This window comes from Ammodytes marinus (assembly GCF_949987685.1).
Source record: "Ammodytes marinus genome assembly, chromosome: 12".
NCBI lineage: Eukaryota > Metazoa > Chordata > Actinopteri > Uranoscopiformes > Ammodytidae > Ammodytes > Ammodytes marinus.
In genome coordinates, this window is record NC_137216.1 from 1,122,413 (window position 1) to 1,136,830 (window position 14,418).

Consider the following 14,418-nt stretch of genomic DNA (forward strand, 5'->3'; position numbering starts at 1 on the left):
TTTCCAAATTAAAGAAATCCATGTTCGACATGTATGTCTTTCTTTGAAAACTAATGGTTAACATACATTTAAAAACAAATATGAATTACAGTATGAAATCAAACAAAGTCATTGTTTAGGAAAGGGACATCATACCTTTTATAAAATGTAGTTTTCAAATAAAATACATATTTAGCAGTAATGTAGGATATGTCCTCAACAGGGTGCACATATCTTACACTCATTCCTCTGATAATAAGGTCATAATTACCTGAAAAAAAAAATATATATATATATTTCCACAACTTCAGAGTCCACTTTTTTTTTAATAAAGCATAAAGGATATGGGCATTTAAGACCAACATTTTAAAATAGTGTGAGGGTTGAAAGGCACCCTACAGCATTGACCCAGGAGCTAATGTAGGCTACAGACCTAATATAAGTAACTCCAAAAGATGGCAGTAGCGCCCACCCAAGCTACCGTTCAACCCATGGTTCAACCTCAAAGAAGAAGGAGCCATTTCCCAATCTTCATTCCAAGATTTGAGGAAGTCTCGCTTAGTTTAATGTAAATTCCATTTTAGTACAACAGACTTATGAAGGCTGCTATGGATACAAATCTATCCGAGGACTCGTCGCAGCCTGAAAAATTATGCTGACACGATGCTTTTCTTTGTGCTGTGCGTTCAAGTCGCCGTCAAAGGTAATAAGTTAGCGTGAACAGTTAGAGGGACAATTTGAGCAAGCTTATCTAGTTAGCTCGGTGTGCTAGGTCTGAGGAAAATATACTCTGCGTCTGTTGTGTGTGTGTGTGTGTGTGTGTGTGTGTGTGTGACACACAAACGAAAGTGTTCTTACTAAACCTCAGCTAATACACGTAGCAAGCCTCTAGTAGTCTAAACTAACAGCCGCTTCTTTTGTTGTATGGCGAACACAAGTATAACACAATCTACGAGTTTTAGACAAAAAAATCAAGGCCCTTTTAAAGTTTCCTGAGTTGAAAATCAACTAGTCTGACGAATTCTATTATTGACTCATATCGGCATTGTGGTAAAATCAGCGTGACTCCACCATAGATAACTTTGATGTCAATAAATCGCGAAATAAGTAAAACATTACCAGGTTTAAGGCTGTTACATACTCCGCGAGAAGAAAGAACAAAGTTCTCGGTGACAGAGCTGCGAGAAGAAAATTACGTCATTTTCTTCTCTCAGCTCTTGTTTAGCTGTTCTCGCAGCTTGTTCTCGACACATCACCCGGGCTGAACTTTCTTCTCGCAGCTTGTCCGAGAACTACTGTGTGATTGGTCAGTCTTAACGCTGTGCTTGCTTTATTAGCATTTTGGTGTCGTAGGGGAGACCAGGGATGGTTGAAACACCCTTCAGTTCTCAACACAGAAACTCATTATGCTCCGTAACAGTTGCACTGTCTGCCTGCCTGGCCTGCTATCAAAAAAAGGAGACAAATATGAAACTGACAGAGACATTTACAAGCAAAAGTGTTTTTTTTGTAAGATATTTTTTTGGCATTTTTATGCTTTATTGATAGTGTAGAGACAGAGTTGAAATGGCGCAGAGAGAGGAGTGACATGCTGAGAACGACCGCGGGCTGGAATCGAACCCGGGTCTGCTGCTGGCCTAGGTCCGTGGGGGGGGGGGGGGGGGGGGGGACGCCTTACCAACTGAGCTAAAGGCGCCCCCAAAAGTGTTTTTTTTTTATAGGTGAACATTTAATTTGTCGGATTAAATATCAGGATAATAGGCCTATCTCCAGGGCCGCTGCTAAGCTTTTGGGTGCCCTAAGTTTAAATTGTCAGTGGTGCCCCCCCCCCCCCCCCCCCCCCCCAAAAAAATAAAAACACCAAGAAGCTCGCGTCCGTAGGGCGCGAGCGGAATTTTTTTGCCCTTGCAAGATCTCTGCGACTGCTTTTTGGCACATTTGCTGTAGTGATGAGTTTTGCGAACAGCATTTAAGAACAGCTTAACTTGTGAAAAAAGTTGCCTAGTATCCTACTAACTGCCTTTGCAAAGGAATTGAGTGATAGGATCATAGACGGATTATGAGATAATGGGCCCCTGGGCACACACTCTTAAAGAATTTTCTACACAGATACATACAATTAATGGCAAAAACATATTAGGGAAGTCAGTGTCTCCCACAAGATTTTGGGATACTGTTGGAGGGAATTTTTTTTTATCTTTTTAAAGTAAAATGCATCAATCTTGTGCACTTTGTGAGGACATTTTAGAGACTAGAGAGATATCGAATCCTGAGATGCAGAAGGAACATTATTTTTCAGATTTTTCTTAAACAGGCAGCACTCTTTACTCTGCAATTGTAAAAACAGTAGATTGGTCTGCAGACCCATGTTCTATGATGGAGGGGCCCATTTCAACAGATAAAGGGTGGATAGCTACTTTATATGAACAATTTAGAATTCACACATATAAAGCGTATTTGTGTATGTGTGAGGGGGCCTTCAACCCCCTTAGACAGAGCCACTAATGCTGTTGTTTTTAACTTGCTTTTGTATTTCTCCCCTACTAGTTGAGGGGCCCATGATGATTTCTATCTTGTTACATTTTAATGAGTATACTTATATTTAGGCTATTCCTTTTTGGACCCTGTTATTGACATCAGTGACAGAGCTCTTTGACTATGCAACATGAAAAGTTACTATCAGTATCTCTGGCTAAGGGCCCCCCTGAGCCCTTTGGCCCCTGTGCCCGGTGTGCCTGTGCAGTAATCCACCCCTGGATAGGTTACACAATTAAGAAAAAACAACGATGGGCCTGTTCATAACTTATTTATATATTTTTTGTAATGTAATGATTATCATGAACTTCTAAAAAAAACTAAATTTTGGGGGGCCCCCGGACCATCTCTTTTTTCCTTTAAAAAAAAAAAAATAATAATAATAATAATTTTTTTTTTTTGGGTGCCCCCCCAGGAACTTGGTGCCCTACGCACTCTGCGTATAGGGAGCGGCGGGCCTGCCTATCTCAAATAGGTGGGTTTCACGTGACGTCACGTTGCTGCATCGCGAACGCGCGAAATCCAGATGGAGGGCAGGAAGTGAAGTCTGCCCATAGAACTGCTGTGTGAATAAGTCAAGATGCCTATGTTCTGTGCAGTTTACGGCTGCTCAAATCGTTCTACCCGTGAAAAAGACGAGAGTTTTTTTAGAGTGACAAAGGTTGTCGTCCATAAAGGTGAGAAATGTAAAAAGCTCACAGAACAACGCCGTAAAAAGTGGATTTTAAACCTACGTCTGCGGTCGGGAGGAGAAGAGTCTGTTTACTCTCGTGTCTGCAGCGACCACTTCGTCAGAGGTATGTTAGCAGCTAGCTAACTAACTTTGTTTTTTGTGGCTGTGTTTATATAGCATTAGGGTGTTGTAATAGTAATAGTAATGATTTAAGTTACCAGTAGTCTAATATGGGCTTCATTGGGATTTTTTAGGCGTCCCTAGTGCTTTGGGTGACGTTGAGTCGGTAGACTGGGCTCCGACGGTCAAGCTCGGTTACGAAACCACTCAGTCGAAATCTGAGGCATCTCTTCAACGAGAGCAAAGGATGAAGCTGAAGGAGGACCAACAAAGACGGTCGGCTATGTTGGATCACCAACAGACAGCTGAGAGCCCAGGTATGAGCCCAGATCTGATGCAGCCAGCTGACAACCCACAATCAGAGGACATCAGTGGGAATGGAACATTAAATTATCAAGGTAAACTATTGTACTAAGATGTGTAACCAGCATATTATTACATAATACAAATGTGATTATCAGAAAATATAGGCAAACCTCGAATTAGGTTTTCAAAATAGACCCTATAGCCTTCCTCCCCCATAGGTCCATCCCTGAAAGACAGGCCATAAGTTAATGCTAAGGGTTAGTATGTGGCCTGTCTGTCAGGGATGCACCTATTGGTTAAGATGTCTGCCATACTTAATCCTGTAGTTTATCTGAGTCTGCGTATCCGATTGTGTTTCAATAAACCACAATACTCGTTGAAATACACAAGTGCAATGTGATTAAAAACTTTGATAACCACTGAATACATAGAACAAATCTGATTAACATATCAACTGCTTTTAGGATACATTTTTTAAATGGTAAAGAGACTTTGTGGACAGTGGACACCCTGTATAATTGGACCAGAGAACTTGCATGTTTGTAAAAAGGTGGCAAAAAAAGATAACTTCACAAGAATCCACTTTAGTCATATTCATGAATGAACTAATTATGCTCCCCACTGCAATATTGCAGGCTATGCAGATGCCGGATGCCAGACTGAGCTAACGATGGATGACATCGAGAAGATGGAGGATGTTCTGAGACAGAACACAACAGAGCTGGGAGATCTTTGGACCAAGGCACTGGACACACAGTTCAACCAGGAGTCCTTTGAAAAAAATGAAGAAAAGACTAAGTTCTACACAGGGCTCCCCAACTTCTTAGTTTTAATTCAGATTTTTGAGCTGTGCGAGCCCTATATCACCTGTGGCCCTATGTCTGTGTTGTCTAAATTTGAACAGTTGGTTTTAGTTTTGCTGAGGTTGAGACTAAATCTCCCGCTGAAAGATTTAGCTTTCAGGTTCAAGATCTCTGTGCCCACTGCTTCTAGAGTTTGACATAAAATAATTGACATACTTCATGAAAGATTAGAATTTCAAATTGAGTGGCCAGAGCGACATGTACTTCAAGCTACAATGCCAATGGGATTCAGACAGTCATTTGGACGTAGAGTTGCTGTGATAATTGACTGTTTCGAAGTTTTTATTGAGAGGCCCTCTAATTTACTTGCCCAAGCACAGACATGGTCGAACTACAAGCATCACCATACTGTACAATTTCTGATTGGTATTGCACCCCAAGGCTATGTCACTTACATATCTTGTGCCTGGGGAGGGAGAGTCAGTGATAAACAGATCACAATAGAGAGTGGCCTCCTTAAAAACCTGTTACCCAGGGATGTTGTCCTAGCAGACCGTGGGTTTAATATTGGTGATATTGTTGGATTTTACTGTGCTTCTGTACAGATACCTGCATTCACCAAAGGGAGAAAACAGCTGTCAGCGTACGAGGTGGCAGAAACTAGAAAAATAGCGAATTTGCGTATTCATGTTGAGAGAGTCATAGGTTTAGTCAGAAGAAAATATCAGATTCTGCAAAGCAGGGCTATGCCCATAGAGAACATGGCAACAAAATCAGGTGAGGCACTAGCATTGATTGACAAGATTGGGGTTATTTGCTGTGTCTTGTCTAATCTTTCAGAGTCTGTCGTCCCATTGGAGTAAGGAGGAGGGGCAGAGGTGAAGAGAGGAGGCAGGGGGATAGGGATAATCAATCAGTCCAGTACCTGAGCCCTAAAACATGTTGGTCTGGAGCACCTGCTTGGCTCACAGGAGGGGAGGAAGGGGAGGAGTATACAGTAGTAGTAGTACACCTGACACACATCAGTCTGTAAATATGTTAATATTTTTCTCCACTCGTCCAATTGTACTGGCGATATGCAGGGCTGGACTGGGACAAAAAATCGGCTCTGGCATTTTGTAACCAGACCGGCCCACCACAATTAATCGACCATCCACCAGAACACATTTATCACGGTCCCTTAAAGATGACTGTTCCATTGAATTAAATTAAAATGTTTTTATTTTGAACAAGTGTATAATACAATAATATTTACAACACACACACACACACACACACACACACACACACACACACACACACACACACACACACACACACACACACACACACACACACACACACACACACACACGTAGTAGTATTTGCAGTGTGAGAGAGAGAGAAAGAGAGATTGAGATCAGTGACAAATTACACTTTGAGATGAGAGATGGATGAGATTTTTATGGATTATATATTACTCACCTATTGAAAATGTCACTCACTCCAAACTCCACACCAGACAAAAGACGTCGTCAAACAAGGCAAAGTAGGCAACCTTTAAAAGAGTGAGCTGGGACAGATAGAGAAAGGTTAGAATGATGGTCGAATGGAATTATATGATCACATTAGTAGTACTGTATCTGTAATGAAGTAAATATTGTGCACAGTACTTACCTAGTTGAAGTGGATCTGAGTGCATCCTGTATGTGTGAAAAAGATAGGACATGAGACATGACATGACATGACATGAGACAATAATATAAGCAGTAAAACCTAATTTAGTTTGGAAGATTTTATACTCACTTAAAAGACTGCTTGGCCCTGTGAATCTCCTAAACAATGGGTGACAAGGCATGAGGGGAACCTAAAAGGTGGGAGAGGGATGAAACATGATCATTGATAAATATTAAAACAATGAAATGACATTGCTATTAGAATATATTCTAGGGAAAAGTCACTTAATCAAAATATCAAACTCCCCACCAGACAAAAGACTTGAGAAATAGTTACATCATATATTGTATTACGTACTTACTTTGCGGAAAAGGCTGCAGTAGGCTTTTAAAAACAAGTGTGAGGGCTTCCTGTAAGAGAGGATAAGAGGTTTAGATTGGAAGAGAAAAATGCTGGCAACAGAATATTTTCATAATAATTGTATTATTTTACCTGAACACGCTACAAGAGAAGCTTTCTCAATAGCTCACTCTTCGTAGCTACCCTGTCAATGACAATGTCCGAGTCCAATGCCATAAGGATGTCTTTCTCTGTGGCCATCATCATGAACATCTCCAGCTTGTTTGCCGACAGGCTGCTCCGAAGTCTGCTTTTTATGAACTTGAGTGTTGAAAATGTTCTTTCACAGGCCACCTGAGTCAGGGAAAGGGTCAGCAGGTACTTGTATGCAAGCCCAAGGAGATGATACGTATCTGCCAGCATGTTGAATCGTCTGAGGACTTGATAGCAGCAGAGTGGGCAGTTTTTGCAGGAGGAACAGCTTGTAGTCACAATGGTTGTGTCTTCTTCCTGTGCTGCAGATCCATCTTCCACTGTCCTGGTCTCATATTCATCCACATGTGATGCCTTAAGCATATCCCACTGTCCTGCAAAAGTTTGTAGTTCTGCCTGAAGACTGTTCACTGTAGCCCTTGAGTCAAATTTGAGCAGACATTTGCTGAGGTTTTCTAGTGCATTATTGGGTAGTGGTGTCCTGATCTGAGCAAAGTTCCTGGGGTCCAGCCATGCCAAATCTGCAAGGAGAGTGCCATGGGTGAGAAAGCGCCTGTGGATGGCCTCGGTAACCGTGTCTAGAATGGTGTTGTGCACATTCACCTCGTATGCACTCTCCGCATCGCTTAATGCCTCATCCTGCGCCATTTCTCCAGCCATGCCTTTTTTTTTAACCCTCTTTTTAGGCATTGCAGCCTCCACTTCAATGACGGTTTCTTCCTCCCGCTCAAGTTTTTCATTTGTCCATTTGACAAATGTGTCTGCAGCTGCCTTCACGGTTGTGAAATCTCTTGTAATGCCTTTGAGGCTATCTTGTGTGGCAGTGACCATATGATGGGCAGAAAGGATGTCCATTCCTTTTGTCTGCAGGTACTTAGAAAGTGGAGAGGTTTGCTCAAAGACTCTAAGGAATACTTGTGCGGTTAAAATGGTCTCATATTTGAGGAGACCCTCTTTAAAGCCTCGGGCTCTTGCACAAACAGATGGCTTTTCTTTGGCTTGGTGTTCGATTTCTTCCAATGTGAGCACTGCATCGATGAAGAGGCCATTGTCAGGTTTACCAAAATGTCCAAATATTTTTTCAAGAGCATTGTGCTTGGCCCACCACCGTGTCTCACCAATTGGAGAGAGGCGTCTGTGGCTCTTGTCTTGAGTTTGATTCTCCCAAAGAATAACCCTCTGGTAGGAGTCCTTGATAAACACGGCAACATCATTAAGGAGATGGAACAGCGACCCACTTTCGATGTTGGTTTGGGTTGTTTCAGCCAGTACAAGATTCAGTACATGTGCATAGCACCACACATGCACATGGCCAGGAGACTGGGAGGTCATCAGTGCTGAAAAACCTTTGTACTGGCCCTGCATATTGGATGCCCCATCTGTTGCATTTGCAATACACATTTTTTTGTCTAGTTTCAGACGCTCAAGGAGTCCTGAGAGCAGGTCCACAAAGTATTGCCCAGTGGATGCTTGGCACCTCAAAACAGCGACAAGTCTTTCCTGCACAGCATCAGTCACATACCTTAATATAACAGAACACTGATCATGACCTGTTATATCCTGTGTTGTGTCAAGTTGAACAGAAAACATTCCTGCTTTCTGGACATCCCCGGCAATGGTCTCTTGAATGAGATGTCCAACTGTATCTATAACAGAGTTTGCTGTTGTTTTGGAGAGTAGGGTGATGAGAGACCCTCTTCCTCTTGTTCCACTGGATTGGTGCAATGTTTTGCTTTTGTCTATGCAGTCATCAAGATGCGCCCTTAAGCAAACATCATACTTTCCCAATAACAGGATTAACTCTAAAAAGTTACCATGGTCAATGGTGTTGTCAGCAAGTGTATATGCTGCCTCATTGTCCCCATGCCTGTAGCTCAATCCCCTTTTCCCAAGCACTTTAACCACCTCTACAACACGCTCCAAAACCTGCCGTCTCTTCTTCACCTGTTCCCTATGAGCAGACATCTGGCTGCCAGCAAACCTGCTCTTCACGTCCTTTTTTGAGCACTTTAAAAAATATGCTTCAGCACAGGTTCTGTGTGCGGTGGTCTTCTCATGCTCCTCTGTACGCTGATGTATATGTCTCCAATCTGACATTCCAGTAGTGAAAATGCTGGCATCAGTCGTCTTCCCAAATGCCAGACAGACAAAACAGAACAATGTGTGTCGTTGTGTGCAGTATGTGAGCCACTTCCTGCTGGTGCCATCTTTACAATTGAATACCTTTTGCACAACTAAATTGCTAGTATTTTGTTGTGGGTGGTGATCCAAAAATGCCTCTAAAATGGAAGGCTCAGGACGGACAAAATAATCGACATCCTGCTCCTTGCTCTCTCTCTCGTCCGACTCCTCCTCTGTAGATGGTGGCTCAACCTGTTTCATAAATGAGACACACACAATGTATTTAGGTTTAAAGGATGTATCAGTTAAAGAGGTGGAAAGATGCATTCAAATATAGTTATATAGGCAACATGCACACATTGTTGTTTTACTCAGTAAACCAATGTGAAAAAAAGTTCACAAAATAAATGGTGTACTTAATGTGTATTATTCTAAGTACATGATGGTCTAGAAAGCAGGTCTAGTAAAATAAACTATTATTATTTTTAATAATAATAATAATAATATTATCTTTATTTATTTAGCACCTTTAAAAACAATGGTTTACAAAGTGCTTTGACGTAAAATATCTAGGAGCAAGTACAAATCAAATAAATACATACATACACATATAACTAAGTAACACTTTACTCAACAGCTTGTAGAAAGTAGGCTATGTACAATTCTGTGGTAGTCTAATTTTCTTTATATTTTCAAACGACTAAGCATAATGCCTACCACATTAAGTGTTGTGATAGTAGAATTTGTCTACTTTAAGTTGCATATTTGAGTGAATATACCTTTCTGCATTTACTGTTGACTTTGAAATATATTAATAAATGTTTAATGTTCAGGTCAGTCTGTGTTTTTAAATTGCATTTAAATTATATACAAAAAATCTTTTTTAAAAAATTATTATAAAGTTATTGAGCTGTGGAAAAGGGGTAGGATCAAATAAGTTTATACTTCTTCCTACTCCTTTTCAGACGTATCAATTCAATGTTATTTGTTTATTTTTTTTGTTTATTTTTATTTGTGAAATCATTTGAACATATTTTTTTTATTGTATTTTCATGCTTTTAATTTGTCTTTTTTTGATAAGTCTGAAATAAAATTGAATCAATCAATCAATCAATCAATTCCAATGTATTATTGCACATACATCTAATCTTGTAAATAAACCACCATGTATTATTCTGTATTCTCAATGGCATTTCATCTTTTTATATCCTTTCATCACATTACACATGCAAGTTTGTAACTTGCTGTCCCAGTATTTCTGGAAGTATACTCTTTCTAAAAAAGCACTCAACTTTAGGAATCACATCATCCCAAAATTCAAGATCAGGCAAAATCCTTTCAACAAAAATGTCATTGCGGTTCCACACAACAAAGTCACAGTACTCAGTATCTACAATGTGAAGCTGTGCCTGAACTTGGTAGTAGTACTCATGACTCCGGTCCAGCATGACATCATCCCCATCATTGATGAGGCAGAAGCCCTTTTCGTCAGCACACAAACGCAGATTGGTCTCCTCATGGCGAGAGTGTGGGCACTAAAATCACATTGAGAAGGACGTGAACAATAGATTAGCCAATTATTTTCTGCCTTTTTGCTCAGTTCACTGATTCTTATGGAAAGAGGACGGGTCATAGGTAACACTAACGGCCTCCACACACATCCTACCTCTACTGCGCGTTTACCTCGCGTCTGACTTTTTGTCACTGACCGTGTAATCAACCTAGAGCGGGCACACATCCAACCTCAGACGCACTGCTGATGCACGTCGGAGGCACGTCTGCAGCGACGCTCCCCTTTACCTCAGGAGGCTCGTCTATTTTTTTCTGAGAGCCGCGCGTCTCTCTCGGGTCTCTGCTGTAACTGATAGAGAAATACTCTGCTGCGAGTCATATTGACTTCATACTGGCAGCTTTCGCTGTAGTTTCACCATTTCCTGGTGTGTCCCTTTCAAAATAAGACTTCCAACAAGCCAAAAAAGAAAAAAAAAGAAAAAGGCAATGGGGCGCACGGATTACTGTCCAGACTCAATATTAGACTCAATATAAATCATATGCATCATAAATGACAGGAAAGAACTTCATTTTTAATGGGAATTATCTATGAAAACTCTATGTAGACAGATAGGGCTTTTAGAAGCAGCGCTGCAGCAGCAGCTGATGCTGAGACGTTCCATGTGTGTCCGAGAAAAGTCCGAGAGACGCAGCAGTAAGGTAAGGCGACGCGCTCCAGAGGTAGACGCAGGATGTGTGCAGAGGCCGTAATAGTGTTACCTATGACCCGACCTCATCTCCATCTGCCAAGAATGAATACAAGTCAAGTCTGTGTCCTCCAAGCTCAAGTCAGTCACTCGTTAGTGTTGTAGTACTCGAGTCCAGGACTTGGACTTGAATCAGACTTCAGCATTCTCTTCTATGGTACCTCCTCTCCTAACTTACAATTACTTAGCACTACTTGACTACTTAAAATGTTCAAAATGTTACATTTTTAGCAATTTGCCACACTCTCTGGCTCAATATAAGGCGACACAAACCTTCCCTGTAACTGTGCGTGCATTTTTGATGAAGTTAGGGGCATAGGTCGCTTATCCGGTTTATCTTAGCTCTAGCACTGGTAGCTAAGGGGAGCAATAGCATGCCTCCGCTGCAGCAAGAAGATAAACTTTACGACATCACTAAATAGAGTCAAATGCACACCTGTAGGAAACTGCAGATGGGCTTCTCTATAGCCTAAGTAAACAAAACGTTAGTGATTATACAAAGCAGAAGAGAGATGGCTATGAAGATCCAGAACCGTATGGATTAGCGACTCTCTCTTTACATGGCTCTGCATACCGGCAGGAAACTGCTCATCGCGCAATCAGTGATTATATGGAGCAAAAGAGAGATTGCTGCGAAGTTCCAGAACTGTGATCCAGTGTAAATGGTTTTTCAGTTATTAGGAAAATTGCATAAAGTGTTACAACTGTCCCTGGTCTTCCCTAACAAATTTAACTTTAGGCTAAAAGCATGCTGGTGCTGTAATGAGGCAACCGACTAGTCCTGTGGATCTCTAGGCTTTGAAGCAAAATAGTAAAAGGAATAAAAAGTTTGTCTGAGCAGCAGTTTCTATGGGTATGTCATGACGATTAGGGATGGGCATAATTAATCGTTGATCGATCAGTGAACGTTAAGAATTTTGTCGATCATGTGAAATTGTTATCGATCATATAGCTGTTGTGTTGCACAGTGTGAGTCCCGCAGCACAGCAATGAATTTGTACTATGTGGCAGCACCATAGACTGTATGCCATTATACATCCTACTAGCAGGGGGTGATAACTAACTAGTAGTAGGAGACAACAGAACAGACTCAGGCAGCAGCCTGCAAGCTGCCGTAGATGTCAAAACATAAACATGAAGAAGTCTAGGCGAAGTTTGGCATCGGACAGCTTTAGAACCGAAAATAACTAAGTTCATTAAACATAATGAAACCTTGTTTAAGCGCAACACCTCAACAAACCGAATTATGTACCACTTGTACATTGAATCTTACATCTGACCCTGTTTAACGTGTCACGTTAGCGCCGCTAGCATTAGCGGTTAACTTTAGCATCTATTAGGGCTGTCCCCGACTCGGAATTTTCTCAGTCGAATCGGATCTGCCTGTTCAAACCAGAGATTCGACTATTCGTGATACTATTTGTCAATCAGAAAAGTGCATTGGAGTGATATATTTGACCAACCGTCAACCCGAAAACAGTTGAAAATAGACTTTAAGACCACCGAAAACAGAGCTTAAAATAAACAACCAAGTTGGATATATTTAAAAAATCAGTTTACGAGTGAACCGGGGAGTTGGAGCGCAGCTAAAGCGCGAGCGTGCCTGAGCCTCGGCGAGCTTGTGAGAGAGAAACAACACAGAGCCGGTGACGGCTACAGAGAATGGTGATTCGCGCGAGTAAAAAAGACGAGTGCTCGCGGTCTACCGGGGCTTAATTGTTTCCAAGGCGACCTATCTTTATTACAGCACATAGCACATTTGTTTGATTGATGGGAGTCTATCTACACTGCAACAGCCTATCACGGCCTTACTAAAAAGAAAGTAAGGCTACGTAACTACGTCAATGTAGCCGCTCAACAGTTACTGCGTATTTTTGAGAGTGAAGCTGGATGAGTTTTCGCCGGCTTACTATTTAATTTCTAGTTCATCATAATCGATATTCGGTAATGGTTGAAAAGCCCACCAACAGTCTCCTCTGCCAAATCGGATCGTCAAACTGTTGTCACTTTTCGAGCCGCACAACAGACTACTACAAGCCGAAATTATGGACTTGTTCAGCGCGGTGACACTTCTGATTGCGTGAAGCCACAGTTTTGCACTGTGGGAACTCTGCGCTCCTCCAGCCACGGCCATCGAGGCTGTGCCGGAGACCGGCCGAGAAGACGCACAATTTACAAGAACCTCCGTGGATTTGCAGTTGTGGAAACAGTTGGTCCGTCACAAAGTGACATAGACGGAAAGACTGAGTTCAAGAGTATTTTACAGTGTTATTGAAGCTGTGTAAGGAGAGATGGATGCGCGTTTTGGAGAGCGCAGTAGCGAGCTCATTGGCGCACTGGCTGCTTTGAACCCGGAGACTGAAAGATATGTTGATGAGGAGGTTGAGCTCGGAGAAACGCCGCCTCCCGCTGTACTGATAGAAGGGACTGGAGAGAGCACAGCCCTGCCTCCACTCAAAGTAGGCTACCGTGTGTGCGTGCGTGTGTGTGTGTGTGTGTGTGTGTGTGTAATGGCAATGCATATCCCTCTGTTGACTGCTTTAAAATGCAATGTTTGAGATATGCGTCTGGTGTTAGGCTACATCTAATATGTTGAATAGTCAAGTGTTTTATGGATATTCCTAACATTGCTTCTATGTTATGTAGGCCTATTGCTTTAAATTATGAGGACTGATGTTGTAGGCTATAGGCTACCGCTGTTGGTTAGTTTAACGTGATGATTATGTGCTGCGCGAATAGAGTATAGGACTATTATAAATATACGTACTGTAGGCTAATAATAATTGTGCCCCCCTATGCATTTCATATGCCCCCCTTAAGACTGAGGTCTGGCGACGGGTCTGGGGGGACGCCCTACCAACTGAGCTAAGGGCGCCCCTTTCACCACTCTTCTTCTATGGTGCTTGACCTGACGTGACACATTACCGCCACCTATTGCCCTGGCATGATAACGTCAGTGTTTTGCTCTTATTTTCTCTTTTATTATAACTAGAGTTTTCGCGTGCGCTTCGCGCACGCTCAACCTCTAGTCAGTGGATAGTAAGTGAATAACTACATAGATATTACATACAGGAGTGGGGAAGGAGATGTTTTTGGACAAATGCAATGTTTGAGTATGTCTTCATCACTTGTGGTGTTTACTTTATGAGCCATGAGGGCATGCTTGGTGGATTGGCAGGGTAAATGAGGGAGTTGTAAAGGATCTCCTGAGCTGCAAGGTTTGTCATGTTTTGGAGTTATTTATTAATTAAAAGATAATGTAAATGCAAAACAGCAATTCTGTCAGTCAGTCCATCTTGGTTGTGTCCCACAAACACTCTCACACATGTTGCTGGTTTTCTCTGCTTCAGTCAGTGTACAGCCGGCCGTGTCCCAACACACTGTGGGGCAGGAACACACCACTCTCTTGTTCTCC

The 14,418-nt window shown here is 41.9% G+C and overlaps 2 protein-coding genes across 4 annotated transcripts in view; both read left to right on the top strand.

Annotated features, from left to right (window-relative positions):
- Positions 1 to 532: 532 nt before the first annotated feature.
- ifngr2 (interferon gamma receptor 2) overlaps positions 533 to 14,418 on the top strand; it is a 56,285-nt gene continuing 42,399 nt past the window's right edge. For all 3 annotated transcript variants that reach the window (XM_080037782.1, XM_080037783.1, XM_080037784.1), the window contains exon 1: positions 533 to 682. In XM_080037782.1, the coding sequence (XP_079893908.1) occupies positions 643 to 682 (40 nt within the window). In that variant the 5' untranslated portion in view covers positions 533 to 642. The remainder of the gene's footprint in view (positions 683 to 14,418) is intronic.
- LOC307258739 (uncharacterized protein) lies at positions 3,265 to 5,278 on the top strand. Its single transcript, XM_080038394.1, has 3 exons — positions 3,265 to 3,311; positions 3,442 to 3,705; positions 4,249 to 5,278. The coding sequence occupies exons 2-3, from the start codon at positions 3,555 to 3,557 to the stop codon at positions 4,611 to 4,613; spliced, it is 516 nt and encodes a 171-aa protein (XP_079894520.1). The 5' UTR covers positions 3,265 to 3,311; positions 3,442 to 3,554; the 3' UTR covers positions 4,614 to 5,278.

What these genes read in the sequence shown, in the direction of transcription:
- LOC307258739 (XM_080038394.1), top strand. Translation starts at nt 3,555, where the DNA reads ATGAAGCTGAAGGAGGACCAACAAAGACGGTCGGCTATGTTGGATCAC. An exon ending in TGGAACATTAAATTATCAAG is followed by an intron (nt 3,706 to 4,248) that starts GTAAACTATTGT and finishes GCAATATTGCAG; the next exon opens with GCTATGCAGATGCCGGATGC.